At 35.0% G+C, this 26373-nt stretch overlaps 2 protein-coding genes across 2 annotated transcripts; both read left to right on the forward strand.

The window, feature by feature from the left end:
* Positions 1-1496: 1496 nt before the first annotated feature.
* LOC142981019 (uncharacterized) lies at positions 1497-10304 on the forward strand. The gene is made up of 5 exons (XM_076126671.1): positions 1497-1720; positions 5084-5836; positions 6342-6536; positions 7066-7317; positions 7424-10304. Exons 2-5 carry the CDS (start codon positions 5171-5173, stop codon positions 7598-7600), a joined length of 1290 nt encoding a protein of 429 aa, XP_075982786.1. The 5' UTR covers positions 1497-1720; positions 5084-5170; the 3' UTR covers positions 7601-10304.
* A 5991-nt stretch (positions 10305-16295) lies between these two features.
* On the forward strand, positions 16296-25795 carry LOC142981020 (nose resistant to fluoxetine protein 6-like). The gene is made up of 13 exons (XM_076126672.1): positions 16296-16628; positions 17087-17310; positions 17631-17845; positions 18148-18233; positions 18309-18490; positions 18849-19000; positions 19438-19606; positions 20051-20244; positions 21744-21891; positions 22504-22687; positions 24215-24357; positions 24816-24925; positions 25403-25795. The coding sequence occupies exons 1-13, from the start codon at positions 16307-16309 to the stop codon at positions 25539-25541; spliced, it is 2268 nt and encodes a 755-aa protein (XP_075982787.1). The 5' UTR covers positions 16296-16306; the 3' UTR covers positions 25542-25795.
* Positions 25796-26373: the final 578 nt, after the last annotated feature.

A 26373-nucleotide genomic window follows, 5' to 3' on the forward strand; every position in this document is an offset into this window, starting at 1 on the left:
GTTCAAATAATTCTCACTGCTGTACCCGTACAGTTCAGCTTAGTTGAACAATAATAAAAGCAGGTACCATGAACTAGCCCACATCATGTCTACTTACTCAATCGTATGAACATTTGAATAATTATCGACCCGTAATGATTACATAACAAGTATGTAACAAAATGTGGCAAATTACCTTGAGCATTGTCAAGTTCATTAGAAACATTAAAAGATTACTAAAAGAACTCGAACAGAGTCTCTACATTACATCAAAATTTGAGCATACATGAATGTGATCGACTTCTGTAAAGCTAATAATCGTTTATAAAAATCAAGTTTTAATGGATTTGGGTTATACTTTAGCCCCCTTACGCACTAGCGGTTAACCGCGGGAGCGGCTAGCCGCGCGGTTATAGTTTAATATACAACCGCCTGTGAACCGCAACATAACCGCCAACAATTTTGTCAGGCAGTTGCATATTTAACTGTAACCGCGCGGCTAGCCGCTCCCGCGGTTAACCGCTAGTGCGTAAGGGGGCTTAGTTAAACCTGACCTAAGCATAGTTTAAGATAGCGAAAACATCATTAAAGTGAAACAACGAAATCAAAAAATTGTACTTAACTATAATCAATTTGCCTGTGACTAGATAAGATATCTGCCTGTATCCAGGTACTTCGATATTAAATCCTAACAGTTTGCAAATTCGAAGTTTATCAAAATCGCAAAACTACAATAGTAACTGCGATTCTTTCATCAACACAATGCCATAACCAAATCCTAACTCGAACAGTAAAATGAAAGGGGTGATTAACAAGAACACGAGTGAGTACGTGTCGAGTTGATCGCGGTAGCGCACAAGATAGGGGCGTTATCAGTTATCTACGGCGTGTGTAGTGATGTGTTGTGGCGAAGGTTTAAAAACGCCAAGTAGACACTTGTAGCGCGTGCATGGGGGCCCGCTCGGATCCTGCTGATACGACTCAATGGACGCCACCGTGCATGGTAACACCTGGATTGCGATCCACCTTATTTCCACTACTTTCAAACTCTTCGGGTAAATCTCCTTAAAGTTTGGTCAAGTTTTTACATTATTTGAGTCATTTTCTACTTGACTCTACTGTAGTTTTAGCAACTGAAAAAGTTTGGCACCGATTGCAATCCGTTTTCGATAACTAACGAAGGTATGTTGGCGAACTGAATAAGATTTGTCTCAAAATATTTTGTTTAGGATTCGGTTACATTTTATTTGCTATGCTGATTAGCATTACTTATCTTATAAATAAATACAATAATCATGTTACTTTCTAAAACCATATCCTACCTAGAGCATTTCAAATTCAAAGCACCCAAAAGCTCGCGGAGACCCAAACGTTAGTATTATTATTCCGATTAAAATCAGGTAAGTATAAACTTGTCAAACAAAAAAATATATCGTACATTAGCAGCACCCTGTACGGGGGTTGCCGCACGCGTCAGGGCGCGCACCCTCAGCAGTCAGTCCAGTCCCGACCGCCCTGCCGAGCGGACCACCGCGCACCCCTAAATAAAAACACACCACTCACTCACATACGATCAAATTCTAATACCAAAAACTCTAACAAAAAAAGTTTAGTTCATAAAATTAAAAATTTAATTCAAAGTTTGAAAAAATTTTTTTTTTATTGTTCGTATTAGTTTTTCAAGAAGTTTTCCGAAGTTTCCGTGTGCAGGGGTGTCGCTGAGTCAGCAGGACAGTCTAAGGTGAGTCACTATAACTGTATAGTACAAATATTTTCGCCATAGTAACACCCTCGGCACGCACCTGCGTTCTGTGCACGTGCGAGATTGACATCACTGTGATTTTGTTGCAATTTTCCCAATAATAGTCTTGTGAAATTCGAAACGGGTTGCTTGTCTAATAAGAATTTGTGGGATGTTCAGATTTCTTCGCCTAGTTTTCGCGCTATTCTGTAAAACTTTTCTCTGAGTACTCTAATAGTGTATACATTGCTTTTTTAAATATAAAGTTCCATCATCAATTTTCTTGACATCCCAGTTATATTTTTGTATGTAATAGTATCTTTTTTTTACTTTTGATCATAATAGGATGTTTAGTTATCATTGCACGGTGTAAGAAATTAATTCGTACAGTTTAGGCTTTTTGTATTTGTCTTGAACCTATGGAGTGGTGTTTTCATTTTCTACCTCGTGTATGATATTTTTCAAAAGATTTTTTTAATTTTCATCTTTGAATTAAGCCTGTGAAAACGTTACAGCTTCATTGAAACTTTTTTAACCATTTTCACAGATTATTTTCAGCTATCACTACTGCTATACTACATAATCTTATCATAAAATGCCTAGACATTTCTTTGGCTTTGAACTAAGTATCAGTTTACATGTTCTAAAACTACTAAAACTAGTGGTCTCATAGCGGCGCGGTCAAAGTTTACGGAAACCGGACACGGCTGTAACATGCATCTTCTTGAACATTCATCAAACCGCGTTAATATAACAGGATATTAAGTTTCAGAATGCACGTATCTGCTGTACATTAAATGCATTTCTTACTCTTAATACTTACTCTTTACTTTAATTAGAACTCCTAACTAAACTTTGGCTAAAAGAGTGATACCACTAAATCGGTCAGCAGTTTTAAAAAAAATATTTCTGAGACTAAAGCATTTATGCATCCGGCAGCCATTAAATAAATAAACAGATTTTTCTTGATAATAAATTTTGATAATAACACACTCAGAATTGAAATGATGGTTGTATTCCGATTTCTATAACAAGTTGGGTCTATTAGCTCTACTTTAGAGCGCGCAACTTTCATCAAGCCATTAATTTCTAACAAATGAAGTCATAGTAAAAATCACAGCTTTTCACTTCATTAATAATATAATTTTTACGCGGATAAGGTGGTGATTAGTTGCTAATAGCGTCGACACTGCTTATTAAATGTTATTAATTGTACAGTGTGGTTTAACTAGCGGAGGTGTGGACTCCTCCCTAATGACCGGCCATTCCGGCCACTTCGGCCACTCCGGCCAGGAGGCACTACATCTAATATTCATAGAAATCTAACCACTAACGTGTTATTAAAATGAACGCGTAGAAATTGATTGATATTATCTATCGCCGTCTGAATAATGTAGTTCTGAGGATTATTGAAATTGATTGTTTTAACTTTGGTAATAGGCAATCTAATTGTAACAAGCGTGAAGCAATGAGTAAAGATGAGCTTAACTTAATCTTCTATGGATAACAGCGACGGACCCACGAAGTAACGGCTACTAATTGAAAATATGTTTATCTTTTGATTACCCCAGTTATTGGTAGTATTTGAGGACTCCTTGATTCTCTTTGATTAGCAGCTGATTAAAAAAGTCTTGTCAAGCAGGTTATATCGTTTAATATTACCGGTAGTAGAGGGTGATGCTTTTCGACAAATGTGGACTGCATATGTGGTGCATAAGAAGAATACTATTGCTAAAAATACAAGGATTTTATTTACAATTGAAATAAGGTAGTACTTAATTGGAATTTGTATTTAACTGCGACTTTTTTAAACTATTCAATATTATAGGTACGTGCATGTTAAAAACTAAATATACAGTTATATACAAAGCCCCTGAAAGTTACAAAGTGATGCCCCGCCTTCTCCCATTGTCCGCCCTCCCAAATTATTCAATCCGCCCAAATCTGTCGACTCTACCTCCACTCATTTTATATTCTACATAGACGGGACACTATGGTGAATATATGTATAACCATTCTAATATTCTATTTATTCCTAACTTAGTAACCTTAACTAGGGTATTTTTGTGATAATAGGGACTCGAAAAGTAACTTTATTTTATTATAAAGTAGCAATTTATAATAAACTTTTTTATTATGCTTTTTTTACTAACCGTGTACAATTTATCTACATCATGCTGATAATGTATTGTTTAACTTCTCAATTAACAATTAAAACTTGCTAAAAACGGATTTAATCTCTATAAATATAATAAAGATTAAAAAAAAACAAATAGTACAAGTCAAAATATCTCCGATAGAGCCTTTAACAATTGTTATTACCACAAAGACAATGTTTGCCTTCCTCCTCGACTTAACTAAGGTTACACAAGTCTCTCGCTAAATAATCCTAGTGACAGGGGTGTCACCATGTTACCTAATTGCTCGCCAACTCCCACGCTCCGCGGAGGGGCCAACCCTCACTTTTAACATTTTGTTTGGTTTGCAGTAAATGTCGTGAATGTGTTGAGGTAAACACTGCATTTATGTTACCATTAAATTTTATGGTAACTTTAGAATTATTGCTAGTTTAGCTTGCTTATAACGCTTAATTTGTCTGTGTTGTATGAAAAAAATTAACTTGCGTATGGAAAAGCATCAAAAGTTCAAATAAATTACTAGGTAGTGAAGACAGACAGTATAAAATGTTCTCAATGATATTATTGCAAGAACTTAATACTTTCATTTGTGAAATGCAGCCTAATGAGTAAAACAAAATGAATTACCAACTTAAAAACTCCGTTTTAAAAAATAAAATAGGCAATCTTTAAAAATTTATATGTATATGGTTAAAGCATTTAACGAATAATTCCGGTGCATGTGAAGGAATAGTAAAAATTAAAGTAAATAAACATTCCTAGCGGTCTGCGTGTGAAAGCCTGAAGGAACCTCCACGTTGTTCAGTAATGTGCACTCGCGACTACTTGCCAGGAACTCGCCACTCAAGCCAAATGTCTCACCTCGCGTTTTACTGTTCCAACCAAAATAATGTGGCGTCGTAAAATTTACATATTTATTTACTCTTTAAATTATACTTGTAAAATTTATATTCTATTTGCACAAATAAACTTTTATGCGGTTATGAATTTTAATTTCGTCGATAGCTAGTACACTTGTAAAAGAAATCACGGAAGTAAAAATACCATTTTCTAGAGTCCTCGTCGCAACATCGTTACAATCAACAAATGGACCACTCGACCGCAATCGAATCAACGCCTTACTTTTGTGTCTTTTCGCCGACGCCCCCAGACAATTGTCCACTGCACTTTCTTTTATTAATCCCCGTTTTCTTCCAATAAATAATCTTTCTTCTACTTGTTACAGATTTAAACATCATGTGGACAGCGACTCACGTCAAAAATGATTATCAAAATGTATATCAAAAACATTGAACACGAAATTTAAGTAACAATGGAGGCAGCGTTGCCACATTTTCATCGTTTGACTTCTTCTCGGTTCTATCAACAATATGCTGCCCCACCCGTTCGTATCTCCAGCAACTACCTTCATGATCTTATCCCACATCAACATCCGACGCTCCTTCAACAATACTTGGCATACTACAACGAACCACTGGTCCCTCTCGATCTCTCTTTAAAATCCACAACACCTATCACTCCACCTTGTACTCCACCGCCCGCTCAGAAAAGAAAAGCATCAGAAGACAGCAAACCAGAGAAATCACCCAAAATATTCCGACATTTTGAGGACAATGACACCAAAGACGAGGCCGAAGATAAAATAGAAAAAAGAAAACATGACGATGAAAGTTCTAACGACAGCGACAGTCCCGAAGCAAAGAAATTAAAATTCACAAAACAATTCTTCGAAGAACTTAGAACATGCTTACCTACACAAAGAGAGGAGACGCCATCGAAAAGTGGCAGAAGTTCACCAGAAATAGTAGAGATAAAAGACGTTGAGGAGCGACCCAAAAAATCTCCCAAACCTCCGGCACAGCCCGGCAAAAAGAGCAAGGCCGTTCGACGGTTAATGTTCGATGAAGATAAGACATCACCAGTATCCGGCACAATCATCAGGGATCTAGCAGAAGACGAAACGCTAGTCGTTCGCAAGGTAATAATTAGTTGCAACAATATTGTATGTTAAACGTATTTGTTTGTGTACAAAGAAAACTTGCACAGTGAACTGCAAACAAAGCTTAATTACACACACGTACTCGTATCTAAAATAAATGGCAAAGTTGCACAGGAACTATTAATTAGACGTTCTTACCATACCATTACAGCGGGTTGCACGACGACTTTCCTTATCGCTTAAGCAATTAAACAGGTACAAAATCGGGTATTGTGTTGTGTTTTGCGCTAATAACAGTTTTGAGGGCGAGTCGCAACGCTCGCCGGGGGTGTGTCCGACGGACATTAAATACGGAATAAACCGGCGTTTCAATACCGTCGTGCGGTTTCTTTGGATTGAGATAGAGAACTGTAACGTTTCATTTAGAAGTAATAAAATTGTTAATGATATGGAATTATTTAATAGTCGTAATTGCTGGTGTGATAAGAAATCGCTTTAGTTGTGAATGTGCTTGCATGCTCATAATTGTGTTTTCTTTTTGTAGGGAGACATTGATCCGGCTTTCAACGTGGTAGAAATAACTGAGGAGGCGAAAGCTTTGATCGCGGCGATTGAGAACAGATTAGGGCGGTACATCTGTCGACTGTGTCGGAGGCTCTACAGCGACGCGTTCGCACTGGCGCAACATCGATGCTCTAGAATAGTGCATATTGAATACCGATGTCCAGAATGCGATAAGGTAAATACACAACAAATTCGTTTTATGTTATGTATTCGATCAGTGAAACTATAGCGCTTTATCAAGATATTCCCACGATACCCCACGTAAATTGTTATATTAAACGTTTGCCGATAACAGATGCACCCTTTTTATGTCATGCAATATTTACGTCGTCAATTAATTGAATTAAAATTATCACTTATGTTGGAGAGAGGTGCGTGGTCCAGTGGTGTACATATTTTGTCCGTGGGAACGATCTAACGAGGGTGGTTTGAACACTTGTCACTTTTCCATGGGACGGGAGTGCCGTTTGTGCGCTGTGCAATGTTTTTACAAGGGCATCCACTAATTGATACATTTGATGGTGCGTGTCGGGAGAATATTAGCACTTATCTCTATAATGGGTTTTTCTATATTTGCTGTGTTGTTATTTATTGGGGGCTGCTATAACTCATATAGATCGAAATATGACTTGAAAAACTTTAAATATTTCTACTTATTGTACCTTATCTGCAAACGATCCTTTAAAAGTAGTTTCTTTTATTAGGTGTTCAATTGTCCGGCTAATCTGGCTTCCCATCGTCGCTGGCACAAGCCCCGAGTTCCTGGTGCCACCAAGCGTCGGGAGCCACCGGCCACCGACGCCGGCCGCTTCCCTTGCCATCATTGCGGCAAGCTGTTCCGTCGACAAGCTTACTTGAAGAAGCACATGCTTGCTCACGAACAACCCGAGAACGAGCCTGATAAAGAACCATCAGCTTTCCGACAGGTCCACGCGGAATATGCTGCTTATCAACCGGTAAGTGACATTTGTTATTTCTTTGAGAAACTCGGTCATCGGGTTTTTGTTCTTGATTTTCTTTTTATTTTTGTTCATATTCCTGACCTGTATATTTTTTTAACAGGAACCAATCCGAGACAACAACTTCAACACATTCTGGAACAAGATCCCACCTCCTCAACAAGAATTGAACTGGGAGGGAGTACGTCCACGATGCGGTTCGTCTTGCTCATCCGAGGACTCGAGGAGTCTGGATGTAACGGGCTCGGAGGACGAGGGGGGCGGGGTGGGGGATGGGTGACGGCGAGTGCTGCGGCCCGTGCCGCGGCTCCCTCCGTACGCACCCGTCGCGCCCGCTCTCTACCCATACTCCTCTGCATATGGGCATGACACGCACATGTACTTCTCCTAAACAGGTAATTTGCAGTCCAGAAAAAAAAAACAATCAAGATTTCGGCAGTTATTTCATCAAAGTTCTTCACAAAAATGTTATTTCAACGATTGAGGAGGCTTAAAACTGCAATGCGTGCGTTTTTGAAAACTAAATGTTGAGTTAAAGTTTAATTCATGGACCGTTCTAGTTCTTGTTCTGAATGTTGTTGTTAGTTACGTCGTATCAAAGTCGAATTATTACTTATTTAAGTTTAATTAGCTGTGTAAATAGGCTTCTCGTGTGAATTTTAGTAAATTATTGTAATGTAGATATAAACCTTAGAAGTTATTGTAAATATCTTTGATCTTCTGCAGCACATTCCAAATAGGGGCATGTAAATGTCAAACATTTGCAAGTTCTTTACTTAATAGGCATTTATAATGTAATTCACTTCGTAATTATATTTAGCATAAAAAAACATAGATACGTAATAATAATTATAACTCAGGTAGAAAATATATAAACATTTGATAATATATTCACAGTAAAATTTAATTCTAGTCTAAAAAATACCAATCTAAAAACCAAACAATTTTAGTTTTAAACAGTAAATTCGGTTACAAACAACCGACATCTCGATAGTCGAAAACCAAAGAGTTTCTAATCAAAGAGTAACTTTATAACAGTAGATTATTTAGCGTAAGTTAAAAAGTTAAGACAGTATCGGCATACATTTCGATCGACGAAGCTTCGAGGGTCGCCGCCATCGATCGTTGCACGAGCATATTTTTAGATGCACCTCAGTACAAGCAGGCAAGGCACACGGGCACCACCACGTCTCATTAATATTTCATCGAACACCGTTCATAGGAATTGACCACTCTAACTGGGACATCTTTAAATATCCTACGTTTAAGTTTCCTTGAAAATTATACGGTGAAGGTATGGCAAGAATACTTTGGAAAAAAGCATTAGTTTAGTTTCATTGGTGCTGTAGAATGGGGATACTTTAGGAAAATTTAGGCTTAATTTGATTATAGACAAAAGTAAATTGCTCGCATAAAAAGCTAGCGACAATTTCAGTTTTCCGGTTTTTGGTAATAAATCTCGCTATGAATAAAAATGTAGCATTTCAAATAGTGTAATTGACCTTAAACATGCCCATTTATTTCCATTTTAAAGCACCCCGTTCTACCGCTATGATAAATTCTTTTTGGGATTTCATTTCGATCACTGCGTTTGTCTTAAATTTTTTTGGTGTTTTGGTACGTTTAGTAAAGTGGTAGAGTCAGTATCAGTACCAATGATTGTTATCTAGTCAGTTAATTAACATAATACCTCATTTATTCTAGTCATTTTTTAAAGTTAGGTTTATTTGAGTCCGCAGTTGGACATAGATTCACTAGTCAACTATAGACTACTAATCATTATATACAATTTTATTTAATTTTGAAGTAAAGTCAGATATACTTCTCTTGCTGCGTGTAATTATTTTTTTCTTTTTTAGTTTTACTTATCTTCTTTATTTATTCTTCTTTTTTGTTATTTTCTTTTTACTTTTTATTTCGTGACATCTAGTCGTATTTATACAATCTAGTCAGTATTTCAAGTCAAAGAGTTTTTGTACTAGTCTATTTAAGCCAAAGTTTATATTAACCTAGTCTTTCTAGTCAAAGTTGAATCTTATTCTAGTCTTTTTAGTTTTATTTTTTCTAGTCCTTCTTAGTCACAGGTTTCTTTATCTAGTCATGTCTATCTATCTAGTCGTAAAATATATTATCTACCTTGTCAAAAAAAATAATATTGTAATTTTTGTTCCCACCAAAGTTTATCTAGTCAAAAATATTACTTATTTTAGGAACTAAAAAAATATTATTTTACAAAATCGATCTCAAATTCTAGTCAACACATAAATCTAGTCAACTAAAGACGTCAAATTATATAGAAAGTTTAGGGAAAATTTTTTGATCTCAGTATTATTCAACATTCTAGTCTTATTTAGGCGATTAGCATTAAATATTGGAAACGATGCCAAATATTATAAAAACGTAAATTATACTAAAATATATTTTTAAAAACAAAAAATATACTAATTTAGTTATTTTAGCCATACCTTCCACACCTATTACTATACATACCAGATTACCATAGTCATAATAATATATGCGTGCTTAAAAAAAAGGAAAATTTTCAAAACGTTCTTCTTCACGAATAAAAACCCATTAAAATTTTAACGCGGCGACCCTTATAACCAAAAAATAGAAAAATAAAAAATATTTTATTTTATTGACATTGAGCAAAATTATCGGTAATAGTCCAAGATTTTATTTCGTAGAAAAAATTTAAATACATATTATATCTAAACATAATAATATAGATTAATATATTAAGATATAGTTACATAGAACCATCGTTTGTTATTTCATGTAATGAAATTATATACAAATGATGTATTTATAAGTATTATTTATTAAGAAAAAGATTAAGTGGGGAAATCTAGTCAGTGTGTTCTTAGAAACGCGTTCCAAAGATGTACATAATAGAAAAACGCTATATAGTTTTAATATATTAATTTAATATACATAATAATTATATAATATATAGAATATAAAAAAATATTATTACAGGTGCACCTGTAATGACTTGTATTATAATAATATATTGTATTTAAATTAAATTATTTGGAATAATACAAAAATAGCTAAATTTTATTTTATTATTTTAGGTGTGTGTTTCTTTTGCGATTTTTTTGGAATTATAAAATATTATTTTATTATATTTGGTAGACGCAATTTAGATATTATTAGAGCAGATATAAAAACTATAGAATAAATTTTTATTTACGGCTAGTTTTACAGTGTTCTAAATAACAAAAATGGTTTCCTTAAAAGAAGTTTTTTTTACAGATTTTTCCAAAAATTTGCTATCTCTTTATCTGATGGATAGGTTATCCAACACTTATATTTAAGTTGTGTAACTGGCCTTTAATCATGTAATATTTGATATTGTGTTGCTGTACCAGTATTATAAAGTTAGTTTTAAGTGAATTTAAACAATGTATTATTTTTGCTTCAGCTGTATTGCGCTTGGTTTTCTTTTATCTATTGTACATAAGAATGTTCTGTTTAGTAACAGTTTTTGATGTATAATATAATAGACGTAAATTAATTGAAAAAAAAACGTTTTCCTTTTACAATTGTCTGATTGTTAGTTATAGTTTTAGCACAAAAATAGCAAAATAGATATTTATAACAAGTCAAACCTTGTATTTTACAGTAATATGCTTTAATGTGAAAAATAAAATATATTGAACAATATTAAAGAGAAGTATCAGAAAATAATTCCGTTAGCATACATGACGTAGAAAATATCTGAGTATCAATAAAATTATGTAACCTTTGTTCAATGTTTCAAAATTTATTTTTTATTTCCATTTGTTTGACGAGATCTTTTACATTAAAATTAAAAATATCTATATTTTAACATCTTGTGAATTATAATGAACAAGTAAAGAATTTGTTTTTTGTATGAAATGTTTCTGAGTAATAATGATTATAATAAGTTAATAATAAATACGATCTGTATGTATATTCGTATATTGCACTCACGTACCTTACATTAGATTTAGTTTGCACTTCTTTATGTACCTAATGTTTAATAAATACCTATAAATTTTGTAGAAATTCTGTAGTTACGTAGACATTTATTAAAATAAACGAATAAATTATTAAATTCAGTTCTGTGTTTTTATTTTATTTTAAGTACCGGCAATAACTATTGGTAATTTCAACCTCAAATGTAATGTCTCTTAGAAATAACGTCTAACCTGTCAATGAAATGTTTCTACGAAATAAAATATATTAATTTTACTAAACAAATGTCAGCTACTGTTTATTGAATAATGATTAAGAAGTAATACGATGAACTACAGTTATAAAGGACAAAGGCTCTACATAAACAGAACATACATAGATATAATGACGTGTAAAAAATGTCCTTGAAATGTCGACAGTAAATTCAACAGTTTTTCACGCAGTTTTCCTCAATAAACAGAATAATTTATTCGGAGTATCAAAGTATTTATTAAAAAGGTTTTGTTGTGAAAACTATTTGACGTTTAAAAGGAGTTGTCAGGAGTTCCTTGCTCTCCCATTGGTCCTACCTCCCGAACTGGTGGTAAATTCACTTACTATTTATTTGACCAACATATGTGTCAGCATTTTAAATAACCTGAAGCATAAGACATGAAACATAATTACGACTAGACGATATCGAAAAAAGTCTGAATTCCGTCCGATATTTTTTTATAGCTTCTCTTATTAAATAAAATATACAGGATCTGCTTCTCTGCCTCAACATTTATACCTACCTATCTGAATATTTTAAGCGAAAAAATCTACAAGGCCTCCAATGTTAGAAATAGTAGTTAACCTAACTATTTGTGGTTATCCTCATTAAAATAATAGTTAAATCTTCTCACAGTTAAAATATGTTAATTAAAAATATAACAAAAACCGTATGTAGTATTAGAAAACACAATGAAAGAAAATAATATTAAGGAAAAACATTTAACTGATCGCCCGATAATGTAACAAAGTGACCTTTAACAAAATAATCCGTGAGAAAATCAGAACCACTATAAATGTACCTCCTATAAACAACTATTAATACCTATGTATTTTTTGAGCAAAACCTTAGGCACAAAACTAAAATTCCGACAAACATTGGTTTACTTCTACTCCTATATTTTTTCGGTGTTCAATACTGCTAAACCTAGAGAGAGCCTTAGTTTTAGTTGTATATTCTAACTTTCCACACCAGTGGCCTAGGAAACCGTATTTTTTAAAAAATCTTGTGCTGCTGCTAAGTCTTTGTATTTAAGCAACAAGATTAAAAATTCCAACAACAAAATAAAAACAACTTGGAATATTATTAATAATGAAACAGGACGATCAACACCACCCGATCACGACTTCGAGTTAAATGTTAACAATCGGGTTATTACAGATAGCCTAGGCGTAGCTCAAACATTTAATAATTATTTTTCTGACATACCAGTCATTACGACTAGTTCCTTAAATTCCTCTACCGCTAAAGCAGAATCATTACTTAGGAGCAATGTGAGTCAGTGCAATGTCTCATTTTATTTTAAGTATATAAACCCCTCTGACGTAATCAGAGTATTCAAGTCGCTTAATTCCAAAAATACTGCGGACTTGTGGGGTATTTCTGTCAAGTTACTTGAGAGTATTATCGCTGAAATAGCACCTCATTTAGCTGCAACTTTTAATCGATGTGTAGATGTAGGTGTGTTTCCTAATTTAATGAAGCACAGTAAGATAATTCCCCTGTTTAAAAACGGATGTAAAACTGAGCCCAGTAACTTTAGGCCAATATCCATCTTGCCTGCTATTAGCAAAATATTTGAAAGGGCTATATTAGAGCAACTAGAAAGCCATTTCAGTTTGTATAATTTACTCCACAGCAAACAGTTTGGCTTTACAAAGGGTCGATCTACCATCGATGCAGGGGTCACACTTATTAGGCATATTTTCGATGCTTGGGAGATGTCGCAGGATGCTATTGGGGTATTTTGCGATCTCTCCAAAGCGTTTGATTGTGTTGACCACAATACTCTTTTATATAAACTTAAGTACTATGGAATTGGGGATGTGGCACTTGACTTACTTGCATCCTACTTGTCTGAGAGAGTGCATTATACAGACATAAATGGGTCAAGATCCACTGGATCTGCGGTTAGTCTCGGGGTACCACAGGGCTCTATCCTTGGTCCGTTCCTTTTTCTGGTTTATATTAATGATTTGCCACATCAGGTACAGGTGTGATATCGTACTATTTGCTGATGATACGTCGCTTATATTTAAAGTAGATCGTAAGAAAACTGATTTTGACGATGTAAATGGTGCTCTTACACAGGTTCTCAATTGGTTTACAGCCAACAATTTGTTGTTAAATTCAAGGAAAACCAAATGCATTAGATTTACCATGCCCAACGCTAGGAATCTAGGTACGAACGTAGTTCTAAATGGTGAGGTATTAGAAATGGTCAATTCCGCAACCTTCCTAGGTATAGATTTAGATAATAAGCTTCAATGGGGCACCCAAATAACAAAGCTCGCGGGCAGGCTCAGCTCCGCAGCCTATGTGATAAGAAAAGTAAGACAGTTTGCTGGTGTAGATGCGGCAAGACTGGTTTACTTTGGTTATTTTCACAGCGTTTTGTCCTACGGTATTCTACTTTGGGGCAGAGCTGCTGATATAGACACAATTTTCGTAATTCAAAAAAGAGCAATTCGCGCTATTTACGGCTTAGGAGCGCGGGACTCTCTGCGGGATGTATTTGGGAAAATAGGCATACTGACGGTGGCATCACAGTATATTTTTGCGAATTTGATGTTTATCAAACAAAACATAAATTCGTTTGCTAAGAATAGTGACATTCATAACATTAATACCAGAAATAAGCACAAATTAGTAGGTCCCTGCAATAGATTGCAAAAAGTACACAACTCATTTGCAGGTCTTGGTGTTCGGTTGTATAACAAACTCCCTAGCAGTGTTATGGATCTTCCCCAACAAAAATTCAAAGTAGTTGTTAAAGATCATCTTATTAAAAGGGGTTATTATAAGGTTGACGATTACTTAATGGATAAGAAAACATGGGATTAGTTAGTTACGCGTTCTACAGAACTCGAGATTAAATATCTATATATTTATATATACATCTTTGCATTGTATAAACATTAATCAGTCATTTGAACTCTGTAACAGAGAGGTATTGCACGAGTCTCAGTGGTATTCATTTTTCTTTTTTTTTCATTGAAATGGTGGGCTCCCATGCCAAGGTTCGTCATGCTCACTAAAATGTCATTTCTTGCGGCGGCGTCGTGTGCCGGGTCACCCCCTTCCCTCTAATATGTGCGAAGGGGGTGATGGCTGGTCCACGCGTCATACTCGTGAACGGGTGCTGCTTGGGGTGACTGGTCGTCCTGGGTGTGGTGACTGCCATAATTCTTTTATTTTTTTTTTAAGCAACTACGTTTCACTAACTGTACTTCCTTTACCACAGTATGCTCTTGAAATGCCTCTTATGATTTCATTTATATTATTATGTGGGTAGATGCTCCCATCATGCTTCCAATACTAATTATATCTTGTTTATTAGCACCTTAATATGTTATGACCAAAGTGTATTCGGTAGTGTTGGTAGGTAGCAGCTACTTACATCATCAATGTTTTATACCAGCATAAATATTGTTAAAATCATTTGGCGATTAAAAAGAGTGGCCAGGAGTTTCTTGCCAGCTCTTCTCATTGGCCCTACCTTCCGAACTGGCGGTAAATTCACTCTCTGTATCATTGACTATCATAAGCGTCAGCACTTGACCTAAATGAATAAATGATTTGATTTTGATTTTTGATTTTAGGAAAGACACTAATAACTTTTCGAAGTTACTTAGTTTTTATTTGAAAATATTTACCACCACCGTATGCAAGGTATTATTAATCATAGAAACAAGGAGATTTAAACTCAAATAATACACCATTCAGCTGTTTAGCAAACATATACTCGACGCCAAACCATGCTTAATTTATAAAAATATTAACTGTAAAACGACTAATAAGCCTGTGTAATTTTTATAATAATTGGACTATAGTGTCTAGTCGAACAGAGTGTAATATAGTCGTAACAAGCAGAATAGGAACTAAACAATGGCTAGGAAGTTATAATTGTTTCATTAAAGGTACTCTCCGGACAAACGATACACGGTCACCTCATTTTAGTTTAAGCAGAGTAAATAATGATGATATGATAACCAGAATTCAGACTTATAAACTTGCTTTTAATATACTAGCTTTTGTCCGCTACCTCATCGGCGAAAAAAGATTTTAGGGAAAAGTATTATAATGTACTAAAATCCGGATTATAAGCTATCTGTGAATCAAAATTACATCAAAATCTGTTCTGTAATTTCGGCGTGAATGAATAACAAACATCTAATTCTTCGTCTCGTATAAATATATACGAAAGACTGGTAGCGTCATCTACATGACACAAATACATACATTTCGGTCCCGTATTCCAGCTTGCCACTCTTTGCTTACTTTGCTACCCTATTCGTACTCACCCCTTCGGTACTCGAGCATGCAGAATAATTCCAAGCTCAGAGGGTAGATGGCGTAAACGTACGCAATAACAAAAAAAAAATAATAAATTAGTTTTTCATTATCTCACAGGTTACATTTAGACCTGTTAACAAATGCGTACTGTTTTCGTAAGAGCACAACATTTTAATAAGATAAAATACTTGCTTAATTTTTCATGGAATGAGCCAGATGCCATGTAAAGCTCATAAAAAATTTGATAAACAAAAATAAATGAACCGAATTAAACCATACTTATAAAATATTCAACACTCTCATCTGTTCATGTCTGCAAGTTATTATAAATGAATCACTTACCCCGCAGCCACCGTCAGCACGCCACAGTCATCTACAATGAAAACTAATTACCAGCAGAATCGACGATTGTCTTACTATTATGCAATATAAATCTTTTATAACCAAACACCCATTTACCTAGACTTCAGTTCCACACGAACCCGAGACACAATGAAGTACATTTACTTAATATTCTTCGGTCTTATTGCGTTAGATAAAATTAAATGTCATGTTACTGATCGTTCCAAGTATATTGAACTGAGTGATTCTACGGAGATACCTTCTGAAAATGCCACGCGAAGTGTTTTGTCAAAAGAAAGTGAGAAAAAAGAGCATACTAATAGTGTGAAAGAAGGTGATGGTAGTGTGTACTTAGATGATGTGCTGTTTGCGTTGAAGAATCAGAACTGGAGTGCCGAAGAAAAACCTTGTTTGGATCGTATAAATCGTCTGCTTTACAACTTGCAGAATTTTACACTTTGGGCTGTTTGGGGTATGTTTTGCTATCAATTTCTTAGTGTTACTTTTTAAATTGTTTAACAAATACTACAAGATACTCCTATTACATTGAATAAATATATAAATTTTGAGGAGCAAGTTGTCCAGCAGTGGGAAAGTCATGGGTTAAAATAAAGTGATTCTTAAACTTTAATTTCATCTTCACACAATGAAACTACTACCGTCCGAAAAAAATCGTCGTTTACGTAATTATTATTTTCAAAACGTACGTATTTTTTTAACAAGGTAAAATAAAAAATATTAGCAACTAGACAAAATACGTCAAAAGACGAATTGAGTCATTATACATTTCCATAAATTCATGCACGAAGACAACTGCTAACCGGTTTGTACTGTTTGTTTCTCAGTTTACAACTTATTCAATAGATTGTTCACAACGATAAAATATTTTCAAAACGTTTGAATTAAATTACTATTTTAATTCATAAACAGATTGGGATGCGCTGTCTTCAGAGCCTCAAGGCCTTTTGTTCGGCAACAGATTTCAACTGGGCAACTTCGATCAGTGCATGAAGGCGCCGTGGGCGAAGACTCATCCGGAGCTAAAGACAAAGTACTGCCTCGCTGAAATAGTTTTGGAGAGAACTGACAAAGCTGTAAGACGACGGGTAGAGAAACCTTTCAATCCATACCAGTCTGCTTTGGATTTTATTCAGGTAATATTGTTGTCCTATTTTCGTAGCAATATGCTACGAATGTGCTACGACTGCATACATGTCACATTTCTTAGATTTGTAACAATTAGAAATACTTTTATAAAAAAATACCGTCGCAATAATAGCAATTCGGTTAGGTAACAAGCGACTAAATGCCTTTGTGAAGCGACTATATAGAGCGCAAAAATTGACCCTTGTAAATTCCTCATATTGATAATAATACCAATACTACAGTTTAATTATTTTCGTAACGTGTGCAGATCCTTGCACAGCAGTGAAAGTCTAACAACCCTCATTATTTATGTTTTTTTAATATACAGTATCGTCCACCGCACTCTCGTCCGTTAAACGAGTTGACATGGGGCGCATGCGTGCCCGCAGCGTGTGCGCCGCGCACGGTGGAGCGACTGCTCGGAGTGATGCTGGCGCGCAGTCACCTCGGCGCCGCGCGCATGCGCACCAACATCACCATCACCGAGGAGTGCCAGGTCAGCGAGGAATATCAACCATACGATGGACTCTTCTATGCTTTCTTGTAAGTGCTTGTTTATATATCTATATTATTTGTAAGTATCAAGGAACTTAATAAAATTTCGATTGCTTAACGTCGAAATGATGTGACTTTAAGATATTTTCTGATATATTTTATTTAATACTGTGTTATTGGTGGAATGATGCATAAAGTCAGAATCGTCATAAAACTAAATAAAAAAAGGCTTCGCTTAAATTTTAGAGATTTTACGATTTCATGTAATTAATAAATCGTGTGTAATTAATAAAAATACATAGGTCTTAGAATTTATCGTGTAACTGAATAAAATATTTTGTTTTTTACAGCGCGCTAATGGGATCGTTAACAGTGATGTGCCTAATTTGCACTTTTATCAATTGCCGAGAAACTGATTCAAGTCCAAATACAAAGAGTAAGTAAATTAAAAAATCAATAGTTAAGCTATTTAAAGTTAAGTAACCAATTAATAACAAACTACTGTTTCTAGAAAGCGGTATCGTCCAAGCATTTTGTCTGAGAGAAAATGCTCTGGATCTTCTAAGGATGAAGAAGGAAGGCATCGAAGTGTTCTACGGAATACGCTACCTGACGATGTGTCTCATAGTACTGGATCATCAGATAGGCATTTTTAATTCTGGACCGATCAGCGATGGGTTTACTACGGATCAGGTAACTAACTACCTTATTTCTGTAAATATTCGGTAAAAAAGTGTAAAAGATTATTTTATGTATCATGTTTTGTATTTTTCAATCAAATACGTATCCTGAAACCAGGTTATATTTAAACTTCATATCCAGTTTTTATTTTGAGAGGAATAAATACACACATATAGAGTCAGCTGGATTCGTGCTCATGAAAAGATGTCCCGGCGTAGAAAGTAATAATCGTAATTCACTTTATTTAAAATTCATTCAACAGTTTTTGTTTCAATAAGTTACAAAAATACAAATATCTTTACAAATTTTCGCGTTTAAATTAAAAAGTACTTTGGATATTTTAAAATGATGTAATTTTTTTTATTACTAGGATTTCAGATCTCCAGTCGGCTTGTTAGTTCTTCATGATGATCTGTTCGTGGACACGTTCTTCTTACTGTCGGGTTTCCTCACCATCACCAACCTGGCAAAGTTCAAGAGACTGCCCAATCCTCTCTTCCTTATACTGAAGAGATATGTGAGGTAAGATTCTATGATATTTTAATATAATACCAAATGATTAATTTATAAAGGAAAGTTAGGAACAGGTTCATTTTAAACGTATTGTAGATTACATTTTATAAAACTGTTATAATGTCAAACTGTAAACTAAGTTGGAGTCGATTTCCAGTCTCGCCGGATGCAACTGAATACCAGTTTTTTACATGAAGCAACTACCCATCGGAACTCCACAACCCAATAACATTTTACTTTAATAATGTATTGTCAAATCAAAAAGATATATAACTACGTTGGTAAAGCATCCTTGCCATTGTTTTTATCATTTATAACTACGTTAGAGATGTTTCTTCTTTAGATCGCTTTCTTTTCTTAAAACCACAAAGAAATGAGAAGCCATTTATAATTTCCAGTTCACACCAATAGCTTTTCCACAAGAGTCAATAACTTGTTCTTTACAGGTTGGTAGTAGCATTCGCAATAGTAGTGTTCTACACGAGCGCAGTGTTCCCATACACGGGTAACGGTCCGCTGTGGAACAGGGCGGTGGCGCACGACACGGAGCAGTGCCGCAAGAACTGGTGGCTCAATCTCCTCATGGTCAATAACTATGTGGATACTGAGAACATCGTGAGTATATCTATTAATAATGCGAGTAGATTTTTTGCCAAGAACTCGATATAAATCAAAATAATTCAAACACTACTAACCTACAAGTCGTTATAATCCAACTGCGAAACAACCATCTCGAATCCGAAGTACACTTTCCTTAAAAAGCTCCGCAACGAGAGTAATTAAATTTCGAAGAAAACTACCATGCACTTAAATTATTTATTGTTTTACCCGCAAAGAAGAGTTGCTTGCATTTGGTTAAACTGCAAAGGTCTGCTAGCCCTCCAAATCCTTTTAGACGAAACTAGTGTTTATTTTCCAGCCTACTTCCAACTTACGTTCTTGACAGGTTTGTTTTCTCGGCATTTGTTGTCTCGAGACAGACGGTGTTGCTAAACATGCTCGTTTCGGAATTTACATACAGATAAATATGTACATGTATTAATAGTCAATTTATTGCAGTGCATGGTGATATCGTGGTACATACCATGTGACTTCCACTTCTTCGTGGTGACCGTCCTCGCGTACACTCTGTACAAGCGTCACTCTACCCTCGGTATCATCGTGGCCGCGATACTGACAGTCGCAGCCATCGTGACTCCAGGCATCATTACATTTATGTACCAGCTGAATGCTATACAACTCTTTACAATTGAGTGAGTAAATAACAATGCCATCAAAAACATTCTGTAAAAACCTCAAGTCTCGCCGTAAAAAGTTGTGAGATCTATATAATACCAAGTCGTTTAATCTATTTAGTCTCTACTTAAAGGAACTTCTGTCTTAAGTTATTACGTATGTTATTATCATGCCAATTTAAAAAAAAGTACCTCTAAAACAAATAGACCGACCTGGCCATCGCATGATTTGATTATTAGTATGTACCACACTACACAGCAAGACAAGAAGTTAATGGTCCCGAAATGTTTATGGCGAATTTGTGTTTTCTTGCGATGACCAAGTCGATCTATTTGTTTTAAAGGTATTTTTTTTTAAATTGGCATGATAATAACATACGTAATAACTTAAGACAGAAGTTCCTTTAAGTAGAGACTAAATAGATTAAACGACTTGGTATTATATAGATCTCACAACTTTTTACGGCGAGACTTGAGGTTTTTACAGAATGTTTTTGATGGCATCTCACTTCTTTTTGTAGAGCGAACATAAGTCCAATTTGTATGGAAAGACGTTTTTTTTTTCATAATTCAACATATTTTCCTATGGGAATGTTGTTCAATTTCATGGGCTAAACACCCTTACCCACCTTATACCCCCTCCCGTTATGCCTCATATAGTAGATACCTATTTACACCTATTTATTTTATTTTCTACAGTAATAATAATTCATTAACTGCAAATGTAACCTTGTAATCTTATACATTTATATGGGATTACAAAGTTATAGTTGCAGTTGGTGTATTTAGAAAACTGGACCGAAATTAAAAAATATTAAATTTTTCCCATGATTAAGATACTAAACCCTATTTGTATTCAAAATTTTAAGCTTCTAAGTCTGCTAGAAGTACCTTAGACTTTTGATGATCGGTGAGTCAGTGAGTCAGTGAGTCAGTGAATCAGTGAATCAGTGAGTGACAAAATTCAAAACTTTAACAAGTTGTAATTTTTAAACCACTGGTTCAAATTGACTGAAATTTTAAATATACCGTGTTTATACAATGACTGATTAGTTGCTGAAAATCCAGGCTTCTTGTTTTATCCACAACGAAATTATAGGGGTGTCAAAAATAGCCCGAATTGCTTCGAGAAAAGGATGTTACGGCCGTGCCGCTTTTTTTTGCTCGACTTGCGGGGGCACTTCCGTGCCCCCAGATAATTGTAAACCAACTTTTAAGTACAAAGTTATTAACCCTTTGACCGCCACGGTCGGCTTAACTTGACAAATCGTAAAGTGTCGTCGGCAAATGTCGACATAAATATAGCGTCGTGAGCACGTCACAAATATCTTAAGACCACTCACACGCGGTCATCAGAATTCGAACTAAGCATAGTTTGTACTATTGTAACCACATAACTGGTTATACACTTCTAAATATATACTTAAGGTACGTAGACAAATTTACAACTACGTTAACAACTGCGCTAAACGTACAGTTGATAATAATAATAACTAAGTTATGATTTATATTTGCAGGTTCGTGATGAACCCTCGAGGGCCGGAGGACTACCACCTGGCGTATATAAAGAGTCACACGCGCTACGCCGCCTACCTCGTGGGCTTCTACAGCGGCTACGTGTTCGTCAAGTACAGCGCTAACGGCAGTCTCAATAAAATCAAACAGGTTAGATTTCTTTTTGTTAGCCTGTATTGTCCCACTGCCGGGGCAAAGACCTCCCCCATCTTTTTCCAATCCTCCCTATCTCCTGTTATGCGTGTCCAATTAATATTAAAGGCATCTAGATCGTCACGCCATTTACCATTGATGTAACTGATCGATGCCTGATTAAAACCTTGCACAACATTAGCACCACCTTAATTACGGTACATTAAAACTACTGAACTTAGAGGAGCTTGTGGCTTAGTTAACCACAGCCAGGCGGATAGATCTCTGAGGTCAAGCCACGCTTGCCAGGGTTGTTCTGTGGATGGGTAACCATTACATACATATCGCCGTCCTCTGTGTTTCGGAAGGCATGTTAAATTGTGAAGTCAATTTCGAAGATCTTTGACAGTCGTTAACAGTAGTCACATGCTTGAAAGTCTGATAACCAGTCTTACTTGAAGGGTATCGTGTTATATCCCAGGTAACAGGGTTGTAGAGGTCAGATAGGCAGTCGCTTCATGTAAAACACTGGTATTCAGCTGCATCCGGTGAGACTGGAAGCCGACTCCAACATAGTTTGGAAGAAAGGCTAAGCGATGATGATAAAGCTACTGAACTTAATCTTTTCAGAAATGGTCAATCCTCGGCACGTGTTCGGCTTTAGTATTGATGCTGGCAGTGATGTTGTTCGGGAGTTCGTTCATATGGCGCAGCTACACTCCTCTTGAAGGCGCGATGTACGCCGCCCTCAACCGACCTGTTTGGGCCGCTGGGGTAGCGCTTATAGTGTTCTGCTGCTGTTTCGGACATGTCCGTAAGTATTTATTAGTTTAGAATGTTTTGATAATGGTCGTAGTCACTGGGTTGGTAGCTTCAAAACCCAGGACAAATATTTGTGAACTAAACTTGTAATTTTCCAATGAGTATAAAGTTAGGTAAATATCTGCAAAAAAATGCAACAAAAAAAGAATGGTGACCTAATTCCAAACAGAAATTTGATTGAATATTTGTTAACATAGTGATGTTTGAGTTAAGGTCATACAAAAAAGGAGTAATGAACCCAATTTTATTTTTGCCGTAGATAAGAAGGTTATAAATAAAAATTGCATTTTATAAATTTAACCCTGGCTACAAGAGCCGAAAATAATTTATAGGTAGCCATTAATCGAATAAAAAGGTAATCGAAAAAAAAACCTTAATGGCATCTCTTTATTTTTTAAACTGTCCAGTATCCAGTAATTAAAAAGGTTGATATCAAAGGTTATACTCAAAAACCGTTATCATTACATGAAGTTATTTTCTTTATAACGGGTTGATCGTATCGCGCATCGGGGCCAATTCGAACAACTAACGTAGATATAACAGAAATAGTAGATTTTAATCTGAAGTTTTTTTTACTTATTATCATTTTGTACAAGTCCCCAACCAGAAGAAGAAGTAGGCAAGGTCTAACTTTCCAGCATTCTTGCCCTGCAGTAAGCCAGTAACGGGTTCAATTAGCTTATTAATCATTTAGCAAGAATGCTTATAAGCAAGAAGGCTACGTATATTAAAAGCTATTTTTTACATTTAAAGAGTTACTTCTATTTATTTATTTTATTTATTTATTTATGGTTCGCCTACAATTGTTACACTTTTCTTACATAGGTAAACATACACAGGAAAAATAGGATATATGTGTACAATATTAATCGGCAAACACAACATGCATAGAAGACAGATTATAAACTATCAATGATCCAGTACTTTCAATAAAAATTTTATATTAGATATAAAGTGACCCAATTGTTAAAATCTAATTCAAATCGAATGTTTGTCATAATCGAGTCTGTTGTGAACTTGGTTCTTGAAATTTTTGAGGGTGTTACCAAACAGATCAATTTTGTTAGTGGAATTATTATACAGTCTACTAATTCTTGGTATGGGAGAGTTGTAGCCGAGAACAGTTTTACGTGAAGGAGGATGTAATAAATTAATAGGACTACGTGGATATCTATAGGGGACATTAAATTTAATTTTTTCTATTAGTTGTGGACAGTCAAAAAAATTGTTTTAAAGTTTATAAAGGAACAATAGGTCTATTGAATCTCTGCGTGTATCGAGTGATTTAATATGAATTCTACACCGAATACATCCGTAAATTTTAGAATCGACATGGAATTTGATATTTATACAATTTAGAAATTTCTTAACAGCAGCCTGGAGTTTGGTGACGGCATATGGTAAAAGGTTTAACTTTTATTATGGCACGTGGGAGTATTTCATACACCTTCACCTTGAAGCAGGTTTCATATTATTATATGCATGGCATGTAATTGAGGTATAATATTTTGTTTTGCAGCATTAGTAAAGTCATTCCTGTCTTGGTACCCGTGGGTGCCTCTGAGCCGGCTGGCTTACGGCCTGTACCTGACCCACGCTCTTCTGATTACTCGTAGCGTCTTCACCACCAGGAACCCGACACATAACAACTATTTTGAAATTGTAAGTACAATTGTACAGTTATCGACACAAGAAGGCAAGGCTTAACAAAATAATATTAAGAGCTAGCTGACCCGGCGACCTTCGAACCGCCTAACGGTTGATTTTTAATTAATTTTTTTATCTCCATAAGAACCATCGTCGTACTTCAAGGAATATTATAAAAAAAGAATTTCATCATCACATTTTCGATTCATTTTTATATTAGGTATAGATGATTAATTTTTAATTGTAAATGTTATTTATTTAATATTATTTGCAATAAATATTATATTTAGTCTTTCTTCTTAACGTTTGTGCTTAACGGGCACCAATAAGCTCCAGCTACCAAATTGTGCTCATATTGTTTTCTAATATTATGTAACACCTTTGTAACACATGAGAGCAATAAAGAATTTGAATTTGAATTTGAATTTAATGGTTTGAAATAAAAATATTATAATTCAATTGTTATTTTTCAGTTAAACTCAACAGCAGGTGCCATAGTCTGGGGTTGTTTGGCGTCACTGTTATTGTGGCTGCTCGCCGAAGCACCCGCGAACAAACTACTTACTTTATGCTTAACACCCAAGTTAGTAACATTATTTTATTTAACAACTTTATCTTTTATTATTACATTATTTTATTTTACAACTTTAGCTTATTCACGCGACTTCGTCAGCAAAGTTTGTGATTTAGGACTGAATTTTCATGCCAACTTTAATTTCCCTTTATACTTCTTGGGGGTAGAATTGATCAAAATTCTGGCTTAGCGAATGCCTACGTCATAACATGCTTGGTACAGCTACAAAATTTCGGAAAAAACAAAATCATGTATTATAATCTAGATAAATCGTGCATGTTAAGGCTCTCTACAAAGTTGGACTATAAGTTCTAATTATTGGATTTAATAACGTGTCCGGTAAACTAAATGGCATCCATTTTACGAGACTAACATTTGTTCAACGCGAAATTTGAGCGTATAGTATCTCTGCCTACATAGTCGGAAGGCGTGATAATATGGACGTATGGTTGGTATTTATAAAATTGTAATTTTATTATTTTCCAGAGCTAGGAAGTTAACGAGAGAAGAGCCCAAGATAGTCACTGTGACAGCTACCACCAGTGCCAACAGCATAGCAACGAGTAGCACCGGGTATTTACATGAAAACCTGCCCTCCACCATACAGTATTCATCTAAAATATAAGTTTATATTAAGTTAAGGTCTGTTATTAAAGTGATTATCACACTATTACCGTAAAATGTATGTAATCCATGTTATTGTATGGAAATCAATCCGCCTTGTGTCTAAAAAAAGTCTGGTTATTGAGTACTAAAAAAAGAGGGTTAGGAAGACAGTGAGGGGTTGTGGGTGGACCTGAGAATGGGTTTCATGCTACCTGTGCTCGCTGTACAAATTAGTCCATAAGTAGTTATTCTGTTGTAAATAAATAAGTTTACGTGCTGAATTTTTTTATTTTTTCCTATGTCTACCTTCGGATGGACACATGCTGATAGCGATCATAAACCAACCAACAACGGTTACTTGCTTAATTAGATATGATTATCTTTTATTATATCGTAAAAACTATAATAATTATAAAAAACAAAATGACATTTAGATATCTCAACTTGAAAGATCCGTAGGTAATTGAAAAGTAACATTTCCGTACAGCGACATCTCTGATTTTATACCGAAACTAAGTAAGCGGAAGTTAACCCTCAAATGCTACCATATTTGGCAGACGTCGCAGTTTCAATACTTAATAACAGATGTCGCTACTTGGTATTTTCAAAAACTATTCACAATAATTTTCTTTGAATCTGAACCTGGAGGAGTTTGAAAAGTTACGCTTAAAAATAAATCTTCCACCGCACTACTTCTGTTATGTATGTTTGCAAATAGAGTATTCTACACTTTACTGTACAGACCTAATAATAAATCTTTTATACCAAACCATTATATTCATAGCTGGGCATAAAAAAAGGAAAACTAAGGTTTAACCATTCTCATTTAAAAAGGAAAACTGATATAAACA

This window comes from Anticarsia gemmatalis, chromosome 19 (assembly GCF_050436995.1).
Source record: "Anticarsia gemmatalis isolate Benzon Research Colony breed Stoneville strain chromosome 19, ilAntGemm2 primary, whole genome shotgun sequence".
In the NCBI taxonomy this organism is placed as follows: domain Eukaryota; kingdom Metazoa; phylum Arthropoda; class Insecta; order Lepidoptera; family Erebidae; genus Anticarsia; species Anticarsia gemmatalis.